Here is a 17,500-nt window from a genome sequence, read left to right as displayed (position 1 = left end):
CTGCATGTTGCCAGGATACAGTCTCGAGCCCAAGCCTAATATGCCACAGATCTCGCGGCCATCTTACTTTTTCATGCCAGCGGGCTCAATAAAAACCATCGGTTTTGTCACTAAACGGACGCTCGCACTGGAAAAACCGGTTTGACGAGAGAAAACAAGATTGACTAGTCCAGAAGTTCGGGATGCGGCAACTTCAAAGAGTTGACGCTATTCGGGCAGAGCCTACTTTTCTCCTCCTCAGTAAAGAAAAAGACAAAAGGAGGCTCTGCTCGCAGGGTGGGTAAAGTTCGAGGGTTAGTTAGCCAATGAATTTATCTTCACGGGTGAAAACGTGGGGAAGATCATGGAAAAGTGTTTTTGATCAGAGGAAAATGTAGAAAATACGCCAATGAGTAAGGAGGCATTTGAAATTCAATTAATGTTTGTTGAAAACAAATGAGAATGTTACGCACAATGTTTTTCGGGTGGTAGGATTACCGGATATCGAGTGGAACGAAAACACCAAACTTCCCTTCCGGTCACCCACACCGTAGTTGTTCACAGTTAAAACTTTTTACTTTAATCGGCATTGATTCCAATCAAAACCAGTACACCGAGGCTTGATAAGTTCTATAATGGTATTTAAAACATTTAATACTTTTTCTTAATACCAGGTGAATTATAAAATTATGTGATTAGCCCGAAGGGCGTGTTACCGAGTCATACGATACCCGGCTGTTTCCCCGTTATTCTGTTTCGGAGTCTTCTGTGGTTTAATGGTCATTGCGATTGCCTCTGAATGAGGAGATACCGAGTTCAAATCCTAATTGGGCTGCGTCTACGAGGCAAAAAAATCTTACGCATGCGTAGCAAAATCGTGCTCCCTTCCCCCCCCCCCAAAAGTCCAAAGTCCAAAAATGGAGCCGAAAACTATATTTTGTTCTTCGAATTCAAACAAAGTAATAAATACAATAGTAATAGCCATGGTTAGTCAAGTTATAATTAATAGCATTTAAGCTAAAAAAAAATCATAAAAAACAACTAACTTCGACGAATCTCTCTTTTCTCAAATGTCACCAGTGTCCCTTTCCTGGCAAAAGAGGTCAATCACAGAAAAATTGCGCCATCCAGGGCGTGCGCTTGATTTGAAAACAAAAGATTTGATTGGTTCTGACCAAACTCTATTGTTTATTGTTTATTAGCCAGTCATGGTTTAGATGTGTAATTTCGATGTGTAATTTGCATTGGTATTACACTTTTTGCACTGGTGTATTACACTCTTTGCACTGTGTTACACTTGAACTGCACTGCTTTCAGCCAACCAGAATCGAGTAATTTTGTCATGTATATTATTAATCAGTTTAACCGTCAAATTTGCAAGTGCACTTAGGGGGTCAAACCAATATTACAGTTGTTGCTGTTTCTTTCAGTTGTTGGTAAGTTGGCGGAGCCCATGATTTGGTATTACCGCATCGACCTAAAGAGACATTTCTCAAGAGGTAACTGTTACTCAATTATAAAAATAATCTTCGATGCAAAATCAAAGTACCATACACCGTCTCTATAGTTGTTAAGTTATCGGTAGATAATAAATCATGGCGTACGGATTGCCGAAAGGAAAACGCTGGTGCCCCTCTGTTCATCGAAATTACGTATTTAGTATCTGGACGGGTCACTGTCTGGGAAAACCACGTGCTGTACTCCGAGTCAGGCTGGTGTTGTGGTTATATCATCCACGCATCTCTACGTTTCAGTGGATCTTAACTGAGTTGAGGGATTTTCTCTGGGTCTTCTGGTCCTCCTACTCGTCAAATCGATTCCAATGTCATTACAACTGGGTCTTGTTTTGCATGCACCGTATTGTGGCTTCCAAAGGCGCCTTATGTATGCTTTCGTCCCGATCTCATCAAGTCATGCCTACGCAAATTCAGTCCCTAAGACTCAGTGTTGCAAAAGGCGAGTGGCAGGGTCATCATTCAATGTACATATGAGCATGGTTATTGGAAACTATGTACAAACAAGGAGCCAAAAGCAATTTGTCGCACGAAAGAGATATACTCTTTCATTACAAGAGGAATTTCGCCCGGTGTGAAGGAATCCGGAATCCAGCAAATGAAATGCTTTGGAATACGGAATCTAGAGTGTGGAATCCGGAATCCATTGTATGGAATCCTGAATCCACAGATTTCGACGGAATCCAGGATCCATTTCGATGGAAAAAATGAGTTTGGAATCCGGAAACCACAACTCAAGATCCGGGATCCACTATTCCGAATCCCGAAACCACGGGCTGGGATCTGGAATCCGAGAACCACTTTGATTCCTTTGCATACGGTGATTAGTTACACCTAAAGTGAAGGTATGATCTTCGCAGTTATGAAAAATTCAGGACTTCAACGGGGTTTGAACTCGTGACCTCGAGATACCGGTGCGACGCTCTAACCAACTAAGCTATGAAGCCACTGACGATGGGAGCTGGTCATTTGTTGGTTCTAATGTTCCCGCACCGCTATCGCTGGGCATGGATTCAAAACCCGTTGAAGTCCTGAAGTTTTCAGGCTTAAAGTCTCCGCAATTGCTGTAATTGAATTCATAACTGCGAGGATCATAGCTTCACTTGATTTCATATCCGCAATTCAATATATGATTCATTTCATTCGTTTATGTATACCTTTAAGACCTGTCTAGAAATGACCGTAAATGTTTAAATTAGCACTTAAATTTCAATTCTATTTAGTGACAAGGCGGGTGTGTGGGGAGTGTGCCCTAAATCAAAGGAGATTGTTTTTGTCTTCTTTCACTGCTTTGGTTGCCCAAATATTACACTGAGTTTATTATCAAACAACAACAAACAAACAAAAAACAGCGTTTAGAGGTCTTTAGAGGCGGTGACGCTTACTAGTGGCCTCAGGCGTACACCAGTGGGCAAGCTAATTTGAAGCTAAGCGCCAAGATATATTTTTTACTAAAATTAGAAACTGATCATTGCATTTAGTTTTTACTAATTTCTCGCCACGTGTAAGCTAGGGCAATCCAGCAATGTTTTGCCAACCGGGACTTACTTTCAGATATGTATCATCGTTACATGGCGGCGTTTCCTAGAATATGGACTGCAAGCGCATTTAAAGGTAAGGTTCTCTAGTAGACATTCACATGATAATATAGACTCAGCTATCACGGATAAAAAAGATAGTTGAAAGTCACTAGGGCTAACATGGTAGAAATTTCTTCTCGTGTCAAAAACATGGAGCAAAAGTGAATCAGAATGTGGCATACACAAAGGTAATCCGTCGAAGTTAGGATAGCGCTGGCCCATCGCAGGGTTACGTACCCCGTAAAACTTTGTCTTGGTGGGTACTCAAATAACGTTTCATGGGAGAGTCAATCTTGAAATGGAAAATTTGGGGAATCATCCACCATATTACGGCGCCTCTTCCAAGATTCAGAATTAAGGGAAAAGTTAGAGTAATCGCATTGATGAGTTCATGGGCGACTAAGGAATCCGGCAATATTCTCTTTACTTTTGATCAGTTAGTTTTATTAAGAATTTTTAACTTAAATACAAAAAAACAAAGAAAAGAAAGTATACTGATTTGGAAAACTTACTTCTTATTTAATCTAAAGTTCGTTTTCCATCTGGGTCTTCTTCAATTCCATTTAGACTTTTTTGTCTGCGTCTGAGTCTTCTTTGTGTCACTGACTGGTTTGAATGGATCCACAAGCGTCATGGAAACACTACCATCTCATTTCTTAGGTTCCACAGGTCCAAACAGTGATTTTGTGAAAATATCCAAGCACATCTCGAATAACTTGCAGTGGGTGGAGATAATGAATAAGATGTCAAAGACGAACGAAGTGCTGGGAATTGCATTGACGGGCTGGAGCAGGTAAGAGCTTCTGAATATGGCCTTGATGGAGTCTGAAAGCTCTCTTTTTGAAAATTGATCCTTATGGTTATTTAAATTGGACTCTGCATCAATTCCGGAACATTCGTTGGAGGATCCATTGTTCATTCTCAACAGCTGGCCATGGAGGCGGGCATGGGCTCTCGTCCTCAACGCAAAAGACCTAAAGACCTGTGAACTATTTAAGGCAGTTGCAGTTTAATTTTCACCACAGCCAGCTAAGTCACGGTTAGTAAAAGCAAAGATGAACGTACATTTATGGTTAAAAACTTTCGAACGGTCAAGAGGATAATAGCTTTCAGGATCAAAAGGTCCGAAAGGTAACCTTACAAGCAGGTGACATCATCATGATAACAAGTGACCGGCTGGTAATATTTTATCATACGATTTATTGCTTATAATAGGTATGACCATTATGGGACATTGTGTGAATTGTTACCGGCTGGAATTCCATCACTAGTTTTCTGTTTGAAGGCTGTGAATGAACGTAAGTCAACACTGGTAAAATTTTTTATCCATAAAGAATTGACCATCCCTACAAGGTAGAACTGTATTGAGATCAAGCATTTTAGATTGTTTTGGGTGTCGTTGCATGTTTTTGGTTGATTTGGTGTATTAACTTTCATCAAAACCTGTCAAAACAACTGAAAAAGGTTAGTTTGCACGCAACCACTGGTATTTTGGCGCATGTAGCCTCCGACTAACTTCCTTCAACTTGTCAACGAGGCCGCGAAGACTCGTACAAACTAGTTACTATGTTCCGACGAAAGCCATTGTGAATTGTCAGCCGCTTTACCTAAACGGGTCGAGGGGATTGCGACAATTGATGCTTCTGCACAGCCTTAATGATACCATTCATGCTTTTTTGTTGTTATTCTTCTTTTAATCGTAATGGATCCATATATAAGCAAAACCAGTTATTACGTGAGGTCATAGGGGACCTCAATGATTTGTCATTGAATTATAGTTATTTTTTCCTTTATGAGGTATTAACAGTGAGTCTTGGTTAATTCGATTGACTATCGTTATCTGATTTTGCTTTGAAGTTTTCTGAAAACTTGTCGCCCTTTTGCAGACCAAATGAATGAGGTATTAGGAGGTGAAATCGCCACACAGCTTGGTTTCACTGGCAGGATTGATGTGGAGGGAACCGAATATTATGAGTATGTTTATATCTATAGATCTTTCTGTTCGTTTTGAGACGCTTTCTTTAAGGGAAATTCCACTTCCAATTTTAATGCGCATTTGCCGTTCGCAATCCCGATGAGCCGACACTCTTACTTCTTTCCTTTTGTATTCAGTTGAATACTGGAGGGCGTGCGGAAAAGTCTGGATTCTACTCTAATCTGAACCTGATCGAATGTTTTCGCAATTTGACAATGATTTCCATTTTTGCTGTGACCAAAATGCTGCAAAAGCGGAAAAACCATAGTTAAATCATCTGTAGACCTCAGTCTTTTCGTAAATTTCATAATGATTCCCACTACTTGTTGGGTATTGGCTCAGCCAATCAGTGATACCCGGAGTGGATGACCAACATGTTCAAGTTTATTGTTTCAAGTTTATTGGTCTTTTCTCACATAACCAACGGATATTGTATGAAAAAATAGGGTTTAGTTTAATTTTAAAATCAAAATGGCGTCGCAGGTTTCTCGCGACCATGCCGTCACGTGAAAACGAATCATAGCCCGCAATAATTCAGCGGATGTTTTGGAATCATCGTCGTGCTTTGCAAGCTCTTTTTTAAGAAAGCCGAGAAGGGCTTTCCGACTTCCAACCTCCGAGTTCCCACTTCCGGCTTCCAACTTAAGGACGTTCGCGCCCAAAACGTTCCCACGTACAGAGTTTTTTAAAACTTGCCACGCAGAAAGGTAATGATCTACTTTTGCCAAAAAGGCAAAAAAAAAAATGGGGGGTCACCGTGCTCGTTTTCGATATCATGAGGTGCACTTTTAGAAGCTTGCGTTATTTTAAGACGATCTTTGGTTACAACTGTCAGCAATAAAAAAGCTACATTAGTGAAATTTAATTAGATCAGGTAAACGTACTCAATTCAACATAACTAATACAACTAAACAAACTTTTGCAGCTGATGTCTTTTTCTGAGGTAATATAGACCTTGAAAAACGATACATATTAGTCTAAGAAAGAAAACTTCGGTCGCACGAGAGCATAAAAGGCGAAATATTTGTAACTTCTCACGTACAGATTTTTTTTTGTTTTTTGTTAAAATAGACAAAATCAGAAAAGGAAGTGATCTACGGAAAGAAAAATGGGTGTCACCGAGCATTCAAGAGAGTAAAATCGCTGCGAAGTTCTCAAAGCGATTGTTTTTTCGCACTGTCACGCCATTGCGTGACATTTCCGAGAAGACCTGGGTCCACAGCTATCCCATAATGCCACATGCTTTCACGTTCCATTCTTGGGGAAAATGTTTGCACCTTTAGCATCGTGTTTACCTTCGTGGTCTGCGATGCATGACGTATGCGTGACATGCGTGAAAAAATGCGCAGTAGCAATGGGCGCGAACGTCCTTAACTTCCGAGTTCCTACTTGGACTTATTTTCGAGTTTTTTAACATTTACACACATCATACTTCGGTGAGACTAATTGGATTACGTAGTGAGATGCATCGTGTTATCTTCGCTTACGTACTGTTATGTTTCGGTAAGTAGAGTCTTGACTGCTAATGTCATCCATCTTAACAATGACCATTAACATGCTCAACCTGCGTGACTAACGTTTGCTGCAAAATTATAGGCTATTTCATCTTATTATTGTTTTACACGTGTTATGTCCATCAAAGGGCGTTTTACCCGATTACACACCCGCACTACGCAGACATAAGGATGTGGAGGGAGAGATCGCAATTAGAAGCTACTTTTTGCTAGGGTTTACTAACGCTGAAATCGTTGGTTTTCTGGCTGTACAACAGGGCAAAGGTCTTTCTGTGCGTACCTTGAAAATATTTCTTTAACGTTTGAGACGTAAGAGGGTGAGGCGCACAAACGAGTCCCCTCTTGGACAGATAGTCTTTGCTATTTTAGAAGAACTAAATATTTCTTGTGGCTCCTTCATGGGCACCCTGCGAGCAGAGCCTCCTTTTGTCTTTTTCTTTACTAAGGAGGAGAAAAGGAGGCTCTGCCCGAATCGCGTCAACTCTTTGAAGCCGCCGCAGCCCGAACTTCTGGATTAATCAATCTTGTTTTCTGTCGTCAAACCGGTTTTTCCAGTGCGAGAGTCCGTTTAGTGACAAGACCGATGGTTATAATTGAGCCCGCTGTACCATGAAAAACCAAGATGGCGGCGAGATCTGGCATATTAGGCTTGGGTTCGAGACTGTATCCTGGCAACATGCAGTGCATATTCAATAAAGATCTTACTCGATTCATGCAGAGTCTTTCTCACGAACGCCAAAATCTAGCAAGCAAAAGAAAGGCTCTGCTAGCAGGGTACTTCATGGGTATTTGAACACTATTTTGGCCCGAGGGCGTGGGAATCTGAAGGATCCAATCTTCAAAAGTTCAAATGACCGGGGTTTGCCGGTTGTTGAAGTTTCGAGTTGATCGGTGTATTACTTAACAAAACCCTCTCGTTTAGTTACCGTAAAATGTACCCTGAGCCGATGAAATAACGCGCGTGATTAGTATCGGTACATGCATCAATGGGCTAAGATCGAAAATTTAAGGTAGCCCTGAACTGGCTCCCAAGAATTTTTTTTAACTTTGCAGATAGTCCTATCTCAAATTGCTAATTACTATTTTACAATAAAAAATGGGGGTCACCGAGTTCGTTTTAACGATATAAGCAAGTAAAGACGAAATATAGGGTGTTTTTGGTGAGCTTTCATGTTGCCATGGCAACCTTTTACGTCAAAATATTGAGCGCATTTTGTTAAGTAATAATTAGTGTTTGGTATGGTACCATAAGATTTCTTTTACGTGATACAGTTTTGTAGTGACAACCCTTCTAATAAAAAGGTCCTCAAAAGTAGTGAAACTGGTTCCAGCCACCTTAAGACTTTTTTTGTTGTTGGGTGTCATGCCTAAGCTAATTAATTCAGTTAACATGCCTGGGAATAAAAGTTCTGCAAATGTGCTATAGGTCCTGATCTACTCCAAATGACAGCCAAAGGAGGCTTTTCTTCAAATATGCGTGGAAGAATTGTCATAGGAAAAAAAATCTTTATCCTATTGGATAAGAAATAATACAAAGACTTTTTTTTTTGCTGATCGTATTTTTGCTGCAAAGGAAACAAGTTAACTACACATATTATTGTCGCAACTCTGTTTATTTCTTGTTAATCAGTTCCAAAGTTTATTAAGCTTATATTGTATAAAAATTGGCGTATTCAGAAAAGCTGCAACGTTTCATTAACTCCGCCTTAAGAATTCTGCGACAAGATTGGCATCCATATCACTCTTGCTGTTAAAGGTGATACCACAAATTTTCTCTTCCGCCGTAATACGATGAAGACGATAAGGAGGTACTGTGAGGAATTGTTTATGCATGTTCTTTAATACAATTAACGTACGCGAAATCCCAAGTGTTTGGACTCGTCTCCGTAAACCAACACCGAAATCGATCGATACAAACAACTTTCATCCCCATTGACAACCAGAGGTATGTATTCTTCATTTTCATAAGAGGTGCACGGTAAACGTTTAGATTCTTTCTTCGCGAACAGAAAAAGCAGGTTCAGCGCCTCGAATTTTCTGACATTCAAGCAAAAAACGTTTCCCATCCACCCCCCGCTGCTAATCGCGGGTGTAGAAGTTGGTCGCAATCAACCGCCATTTTGAACTTGCCTATTTTGGCCACGCGCTCTCCGAGAAGAAAAGCCTTAAATAACAATGACCACAACCAGGTTTTCTGACCCCGCGAGACTGAGCACCCCCAGCAAACCATTGTTTTAACGAAAAACGCTGGTCAGCAACCTGGTTCTGGTCATTGCTGTCTAAGGTCTTCCCTCGGAGAATCTTCCTGATCCGCTCGACCAGTGACGTCACGTTTGACTCACGTGAGGTCGACTGGGAACGGGCCTTCTTCCTTTCCAGCAGACAATCGGGAGCCATGTAAGAGGGGGTTCCAGTGATCGTTGTGCTGATTTTAGCTTGCTCAAACCCATATCACATAGTTTGGTGATGTGCGTGTCTTTGGCTACCAAATCTTCCTATAAATCGAACCCAAGTCGAATAACTGTCCACTGGCTCAGTCACCTCTGTCTGCACATGGACAGCTTTCCTGAAAGCGTGTCCATAGACACATTATCGTGAAAGTATGGAACATTTAGAAGCTTCAGACCGGCGTTCGTTAGCAGTTCCAAATGTATCGTGCTTACGAAGCCAAAAAATACGGCAAATAAAGAGTTTTCGCATACAAAACCTCTATTAAAAAATGCTCCCCAAAATGCGCCATTGCAAGCGTGTTTCGTTACAACGTGTTCCAAAAAACCCCGTAATTTACTTACTTCCTCACCCATGGAAAATGAGGAAGCCTGGTGTCTAGACTCTAAAGTTGGAAGTTGAAAGTTGGAAGTCGGAAGTTGGAAGTTGAAAGTTGGAAATTACAAGTCGGAAGGCCCTTCTCAGCTTTCGTACTTTTCTCTTTTCGTTTTGCAAGTTGTATCATTCAACCAGGATCCCTTAAATAGCAACAGCATTGTTTTACACCCTACAGCGACAAGAAGAAATACGGTGATTTTCCAGGACATAAAATCTACGAGCTTACTTTTAAGCTGAAAGACATTCATCATTCACTCAGGCTGGTTCATAGCACGTAAGTAGTATACAGCTCGTGGGTTCCCTTTTTCGATGATGTACCTTACATACAATTTTACAAACTAGACGCTTGGCGAGCGTACACTGGGTTGCCTGTGGTAAGTGCAGCGTTCCAGCCAAGTTTTTTCAAGTCGGGGGTCATTAAGACCATTTAAGGGGTCACCCAGAAGTCATACCAGCAGAGGCCCTTTAGCTCGTACGTTCATACGACGAAACAGATCCTTTTCTGAGGTTAAAAACCTGGCTACCGGCCTATTAATTAATCATTTGTCACAAAGAAGAAATTCCTGTCATCACGCAGTCAAAAGCATCATTCTTAGTAATTTTAAATTACTCCAAAATGATCCCGAGACTGGTAGAATCTTTTCGCAACCTCCACTTATTTCATTCAAACGCGACAAAAACGTAGGCAACTTTTTAGTTAGAAGCGCGCTCAAAACCAACGAGCAACCTGGCACTTTCAAATGCGCGCGCTCACGATGCAGAACTTGTCTTTTCATTGTTAACACTAGCAAGATATCGGGACCTAAGCGATCTGATAAGATCACCGATCGTTTCACATGTACCTCCGCAAATGTCATTTATTGCATAACCTGTACGTTATGCAATAAATTATACATTGGTGAGACAGGTAGACGACTAGGTGACCGATTCCGCGAACACCTTCGCGATGTTGAGAAGAATGACAAGGATGCATCTAAGCCAGTCGCTCGCCATTTTAATCTGCCTAACCACTCCAAAAAACACATGGCTATCTGCGGCCTTTCCCTACATCTAGGTACGACGGAAAGCCGCAAGAATCTGGAACAAAAATTCATCTTTCAAATCGGCACCCTTAATCCTCACGGTATTAACGAACGCTTTTCATTTAACTAATATATTCCTACTTTTCACGTTGCCATGTTACCACCAATAGCGTAGCTCCTACTCTACTATAAAAACTACACGTAACCCATAATCCCTCGATTCGCTCTGACGAAGGGCTAACGCTCGAAACGTCAGCTTTTAGAATCTCTGTACGGTGGTCAATTTACATTATCAACTCCGTTGATAAACCAAATTTTTTTAGAAAAAATAGACATGCACAGGAGCCCATGACACGCATTGCTTACCTGTGGTAGTGAAGTAACACAGCGCTTTATCATCATATTGTCCACTGAGCTGCGTTTTGTCTTCCAGGAGATTCAATTTGTCTTTACGTAGCTCTAACAGTGCACGATACTGTTTTGGTATTGTATATCATTGTAGTGCAATGGCAGAAGTCTTAGGTAAATAGCCCCCTGAGAAGACATGTGGTTACTAGCAAAGTACTGAACCCAGAAAGATTGAAGAAAATAAAAGGGAATCGAGAAACATTGGCGTCTGGGCTGACATGTTGATCATTTTCAAGTTCCCGCACAACTTCTTTTCATCACAAGTTTAAGCGCGCACTCTGAGCATCTGACAGCTTTGTAATACAAAAATTCACTTAAGTTAACCTTATCCGGCGGGGTTAGTATCTGGATGGGTGACCTAAAAAATATACCACTTCGTATGACAGAAGCATTGGACCGAAAATTATATTTTAACGCTAACAAATGCGAACTAAGCAGGGTACAGATTTTGTTAGCTTGCTTTATGCAAAACAAATATTGATGCAAAAGTAAAGAAGTATTGATACACAGTTTTTAGGAAGAGCAAAAGGAAGTTTTCAGGACGGTCGATCGAGAATAAAATAATTTGCCATCAGCAATAAAATTTACGACATGAAAACAACATTAATTTTGAACTGCGAATATAAAAAGTTACGATCAGCGACAAACATTCTGGGGGATTTCTGCTTCGTTCAATTTTGTTATGGCTATCTTTAAAATGACAAATGGATGAATGGGAATGGGGAATGGGGAATGAGGAACGGGGAACGGGGAATCTTTAAAAGCGGGAATCTTCAAAATGGGGAATCTTTAAAACGGGGAATCTTTGAAAGCGAGAATCTTTAAAACGGGAAAAAAAAAAAGAAATAAATAAATTCTTTCCCTTTTTAGTATGCAGTTAGCCTGCGAATACAGCCTCCTCTCCTCGCACCCCGTCACTGGGTGATTTCACGCGTCCCAAGTGTCGGGGAGTGAGGAGAGGCGACTGTATTCGCAGGCAGGGTATTCTGAAGGGAAACTAAAACAAATAGACCCTTTTAACGGTTTCTTTAAGCAGGCGAAGGAGCTATATCTTGGTTAATTTTCAACAAATCCCTTTCAAACTGGTCAATTTTACTAAATTTAAGGCGCTTTGACTAAAAATGGTAATGAATAAAATTATAGGACTGTAAAAGTATAATATATATGATGTAATGGCATGGTGGGAAATACAGAGTTGAAGTAAGTAAGTAAACTTTATTTAAACACGGAAAATCATCAGTTAAGCTAAAAAAGTAAAAAAAAAACGCTTTACAACTGTCTTACATGATTGCCGTGTGGGAATCCAATAGGTCAGATATTTGCTTGATTGTGCGTTTGAACTGCCCAATAGAGTCAAAATTGTTCCACAAACAGGCCCCGCTATAACAAAAACTTCGTTTCAAATAATAAGTATTTGGCTTGGGTAGAGTAAGTTTACCTTCTAAGTTTCTCAAGTTATATTCAGCATCTCGTTGACGGAAAAGGCGTTGAAGGTATTCCGGGGCAAGATCGTGAATTGTTTTACACATAATTAGTGCTTTCTATTTTTTACGCGTGTGAATGCTATTTGTGTTTGAAGCTCTGGACCACAAAACTTATTACTGATTTGCTTTTATCTGTTTTACTTTCTCTAGTGAGAAGGGCTGGATGCTAAGGCGACAGCTACAGGAAAAACACCTTAGCTATTTCCGACTGCGTTTTGCTCACATGAAAAGCATCCAGTAAGTTCTTCGTCTTTTTTTACTCGTTGTGAACATGTTCAACTGCTGTCTAGGTAGCTGTTTAAGTGATGGGATACCTTAGGGCCACTCCTCTGAGTTATGCTTTTGGAAAACAAAACAAAAAACCGACGTCAGGAACTTTAAATAATCATTTTACTAGCAACATCTTTCTGTGTAATAGAAACGAGGGAATCAAGGAATGGACCTTCTATCCCAATGGGGGCTACAAATGGAATTTTTTAGTGCAAAAGACCTTATTCGGCTACCATTGTAGCATACTTTTGTTTGCTTGCAAATTAGCCCTTGTTGCTTCGTTTAAGGTGAAATATTCTTTTGAATTTTTTTTAATTTCAAGTTTGAGAACGAGGCCAAAAAGAATAATTTGAAGGCAAACAAACGAATACTAAAATGGCGGCCATTTTGGAATAGGGTGTATTTACAATGTAACTTGTCATGAGCACAGATAAACTTCCGGCTTGCATAGTTCGGTTAATCACATGACCATCTTTCTGAATCTAATTTTCCTAAATTATTTTTGTTTAGAGCCATGGCCTCCTACCAAGATTTAAGACAGGAAGCGGAAAAATTGTTGTCAGAAATATACAGCAATAACACAGTTCAAGAATGGCTAAGTGACAAGATAGATGACAGAATAACAGACGCCCAAATTCAAAGAAGACGGATAGAAAATATTGAGAGCATATTCGATCCAAGATAGCATACGTTTGTCTTAGGATCCTATTAAAATATTTTTTCTTCGCTATAAAGTGTTTATTTTTATTCTTGTACGACATTTCACTCCCCGCCACTTTGCTCTCTTAACAGGGGATTATAAGGTTACTGAAGAGTTTGCCATGACTGTTCTTTTATCTCGCTGTAAACTCACAGTGGATTGCCATTTCCGAGAGAACAGTTACGACAACCATCTCAGGGACTGTTGCTCATACCTCCTATCAGTTGTCTCCATATTATAGCTCGTGGTGATCGATCCGTATTGTAGGATGATTCCTTGAATTGTCGTTTTTGTTCACGTATAGACTTTTCCACTTCTGAACACCCTACGACCTCGTCGGTCGTTAGTGCTTTTTTCCATGCACCCTGGCTGCATTGCAGGGGAGTTCAAGACGCCATCGATAATACGATGATTACAAATTCTGGTGGCCTGCCGCCGGCTCTTGTCTTGTGCAGCACTGATCGCTTGTGCAGCACTGATCACTGATCACTGATCAGGCTTCTCTACGCAATTGTAAAAAATGCGTTCATAACTGCGAAGATCATAGCTTCACTTGATTTCATACCCGCAGTTCATATATGATTCACTTCATATACCATTTCATCATTGATTCATTCCTCACTGGACCATTAGAACCCACAAATGACCAGCTCCCAACGTCAGTGGCTTCATAGCTCAGTTGGTTAGAGCGTCACACCGGAATCGCGAGGTCACGGGCTCAAACCCAGTTGAAGTCGAGAATTTTTCAGGCTTCTCGACGCAATTGTAAAAATTGCGTTCATAACTGCGAAGATCATAGCTTCACTTGATCAATTCTTTAGTTGCAGCCTTCAGCTCCGTTCTTCTTAGCCACATCAGTAAAGGTCTTCAGTTGGTCAGCATCTGCTCCAGGTATTCATCTCCTGTTATTTGTTCATTTCTTTCTTTTCCTAGATTGAAGAAGAAGAAGAAGAGATACCTTCATTTAACGAGGGTAAAACACTTTGAGAAAGAGCTGATAAACTAGTGGCCCTCATTATACTATTCATAAAATCTACTAAATAAAATTATTAAATGACTGAAAAGTAAAATAGAGATGACTTAAGAAATGTAGAAATGGTCAAGTCCTTAGCATGATTTCTTAAGATGATTAATTTACATATTCAGTTCTTAAAAAGCTTCACATTCTGACTAGATCTAATATTAATAGATCAGAAGAGAGCTTATTTCACTCTTTCACTATCGCGACTGCAAAGATTGCTTTAGTTTCACAAGCTCTAGAAAGATGCTTGCCTCTTGTGAGTCCTGGCTAGGAATTCTCTGCGTGTTAATTTCCCCTTCAAACTATGCATGCAGCTTTTTAAATACTCGGGCTTTACAGGGGAAACACCCCAGGATAAATTTCGGCTTCGATTTTTATTTTTTTCAGTCACAAATCGTACTCAAACTTGTAAGGCCCATGCGTGAAGTTAACCAAAGCACATGTGTGGTATGGTTGTGCAATGGCTGATATTTTAATAATAAATAATAATAATAATAATAATATTAATAATAATAATAATAATAATAATAATTATAATAATAACAAATAAAACATATATAGCGCATGCTCCATCTGAATATGTGCTCAAGCGCTTTACAAAGTTATTAGATTGTGAAAAATATAAATTTGATTGTAGAGTCTTTGTTGTTTTTGTATGACAAGATCTTGAATGTAAGCTGAAGAAGTCCGTGCAAGGCCTTGAACGTAGTTAATAAAATCTTTAATTCAATTCGGTAGACAATAGGAAGCCAGTGCAAGTCAAACAAGATATGTGATATGTGAGAGTAACTCGGTGCGCCAACGACAAAACGGTCTGAAGCATTTTGGACTCTTTGAAGCTGTTTAAGTCTAGATTCTGGTAATCCAAATAATAGACTATTGTAGTAATCCAGGCGACAGCTGACAAAAGCATGCACAAGTGATACAGCAGCAGACTGGGATAGGTACTTGCGTATACGCCTGAGATTGTGGAGGCAAAACTATTCAGCACTTCAAATCTTTGCAAAGTGGTGCTTCATGTTGAATTGATAATCAAGCCAGACTCCCAAATAGCGCACAAAATGTACACGATTCAATTGACACATCACCGACATCAAGCTGTTTATCTTGGATCTTATTTAACTGATGCCGTGTTTCAATGACTATGATCTCAGTTTTAATCGGCGTTGAGCAACAACTTGTCACTGGTCATCCAATGTAGAGTTGCGTTGATGCATAATTCGATAGCCTGGAAAGCCTCTATCATTTTGTAGTGCATGCGCGAATTTTAAACGAACGAAAATGGCGTCCTCAAAAGTAAGCTAATGCGCTCAAACCACACCGGTTGACCCACACTAAAAGATGTTGAGCAGAACGAGTCGTTCCGCGAACTTTACGAGAGATCACTTTACGAGAGAACATTTACGAGTGAACATAACAACAACGATGAGAATGACATTAAGATTTGTTGAATCTCGACTGTACCCGCCGATTACCGCGTTCCAGGTGCCATTTCTACAATCATAGACAAAACTGTTGGGAAGGTTACCACTTTTGACGTCTTCTTTGCTTCTCTCCCCACCCCCTGATTCAATGTTGTGCAAAACTAAATGCTTTTCGCAGGAAATTGTAGTGTTACCTTCCAACATTGAATAGGGGGGAGAGGGGCTTTATAACAGAAGGAGAAAGTGTTTTTTTACGAAATACAGCTCTAGTGGGGTTCATTTATATAACCTTCCCAACTACTTTTGTCTAGAATTGTCTGAAAATTCTAGGTGTGGCCTTCATTGGAAAGACTACTTTTTTTGCTAGCGTTCACAGTTTCGGTGAAAAAAACAACACAATTATTGCTTTTTGCAATATTCATATGTTTTTTGCCATGTTATGACAAATTGTAGGCGTTTACTTGGTTATAAATAGGAGAAATTTTAAGTGTCATATATGCATTAGGATGTCTTGTTTTATTTCAATGATATTAAATTGTGGAGCAAATGAAATGATGAAAATTCGTTCACGAATTAACGAAAAGGGGAGGAGTCTAGATGGTAGATAATTAAAGCAAGGTATATATTGTTAAAGTTGGTCGAGTTACGGACTAAACACTTAGAATGGCGGAGGTCAATTTCCCTTTGCGAAGTCGAGAGCAGCGCCTTGTGTATCTTTTGACATACAGTAGAGCCGATTTGGAGAAAGTGCCCACTAGGGAGGTAATTGCCGAAATGGTTTCGTTGGCTTGGATGGAAATGGCTGGTGTAAAAGTTATACAGTGGGTTGTAGCGCGTAAATTACACGCTGATGCAGGTGCCTGGGAGAGCCATTCGCATTATCACATGTCATTGAAGCTTGAAAAACGCGCTCGTTGGCTGAAGGAACGCAAGTTCTTGGACGACGGCTACGGCATCAAGGTCAATTTTAGTTCCAATCACAACACGTACTATTCAGCGTACAAATACACAACAAAGGAAGATGGAGATTGTGTACACTCAGAGGGCCACCCAGACCTTCAAAACACACCTCCACCGAGAACTGAGAATGCTATATTTCCGGTAATAAAAGAAAAGCAGCTCGCAGTGCTAGAGTTTCCAAGAAAAGAAAGCGCGGTATGTCCATTTTCATGTCCGTTTTTATGAAGGGAGGAAGTGTTTGCCATGCGAACACCGAAATGATGAATGCAAGGTGGCGATTTTTCCATTTCTGGAGACAAATTCCTCCATCAGAACAATTCCAGTTGACGCCATGTGGTCCCTGTTTTTCTAAACTAATTTTAGATAACATCAACGGAGATACGTCCTCGACTTAGAGTCACGTTTCTATTGTATTGGCTTATCTTATTTTGATCACCCGCGCCGATAACTTACAGTTCACATGACTCCCAACATTACTCCATTTTCGAAGCCTAAAATAACGCCTTTCAAGCAGTTACAGATAAAATATAGAAACTGGCCTGTAAAGGGCTTTAAAGGATATAGTAATTGGACGTTTCATGGCCATTTCAGCTTTATTTTAGGTAAATTACAACATTACTCCATAAAGAGGGCTTAAATTGAAATAACGTATCTTTATGAATACATGGTTTCAATGGAGAAATGGAGTTTCAATAACGTTTGTCCATAATACGATACACATCGTACATATTCCAGTATGCTTTACATATAAGTACGTTATTTTTGCAAAATATCACATTCATTGGGCACATATTTAGTATTTTCTGATGTGTAAAAAATCAGT

General features: G+C 40.0%; 1 protein-coding gene across 1 annotated transcript in view; it reads left to right on the top strand.

The window, feature by feature from the left end:
• Positions 1-13,294, top strand: part of LOC137970798 (hexosaminidase D-like) — a 21,586-nt gene extending 8,292 nt beyond the window's left edge. Inside the window, exons 10-17 of the mRNA XM_068817367.1 lie at positions 1,410-1,478; positions 3,048-3,107; positions 3,734-3,866; positions 4,289-4,371; positions 4,960-5,047; positions 9,564-9,662; positions 12,453-12,539; positions 13,083-13,294. Of these exons, the coding sequence (XP_068673468.1) occupies positions 1,410-1,478; positions 3,048-3,107; positions 3,734-3,866; positions 4,289-4,371; positions 4,960-5,047; positions 9,564-9,662; positions 12,453-12,539; positions 13,083-13,257 (794 nt within the window). The 3' untranslated portion in view covers positions 13,258-13,294. The remainder of the gene's footprint in view (positions 1-1,409; positions 1,479-3,047; positions 3,108-3,733; positions 3,867-4,288; positions 4,372-4,959; positions 5,048-9,563; positions 9,663-12,452; positions 12,540-13,082) is intronic.
• The last annotated feature ends 4,206 nt before the right edge of the window (positions 13,295-17,500 follow it).

This window comes from Montipora foliosa, chromosome 9 (genome assembly GCF_036669935.1).
Source record: "Montipora foliosa isolate CH-2021 chromosome 9, ASM3666993v2, whole genome shotgun sequence".
Taxonomy (NCBI): domain Eukaryota; kingdom Metazoa; phylum Cnidaria; class Anthozoa; order Scleractinia; family Acroporidae; genus Montipora; species Montipora foliosa.
The sequence above is the reverse complement of the archived record's forward strand: the minus strand, read 5'-3'. Positions and strand labels throughout refer to the sequence as shown.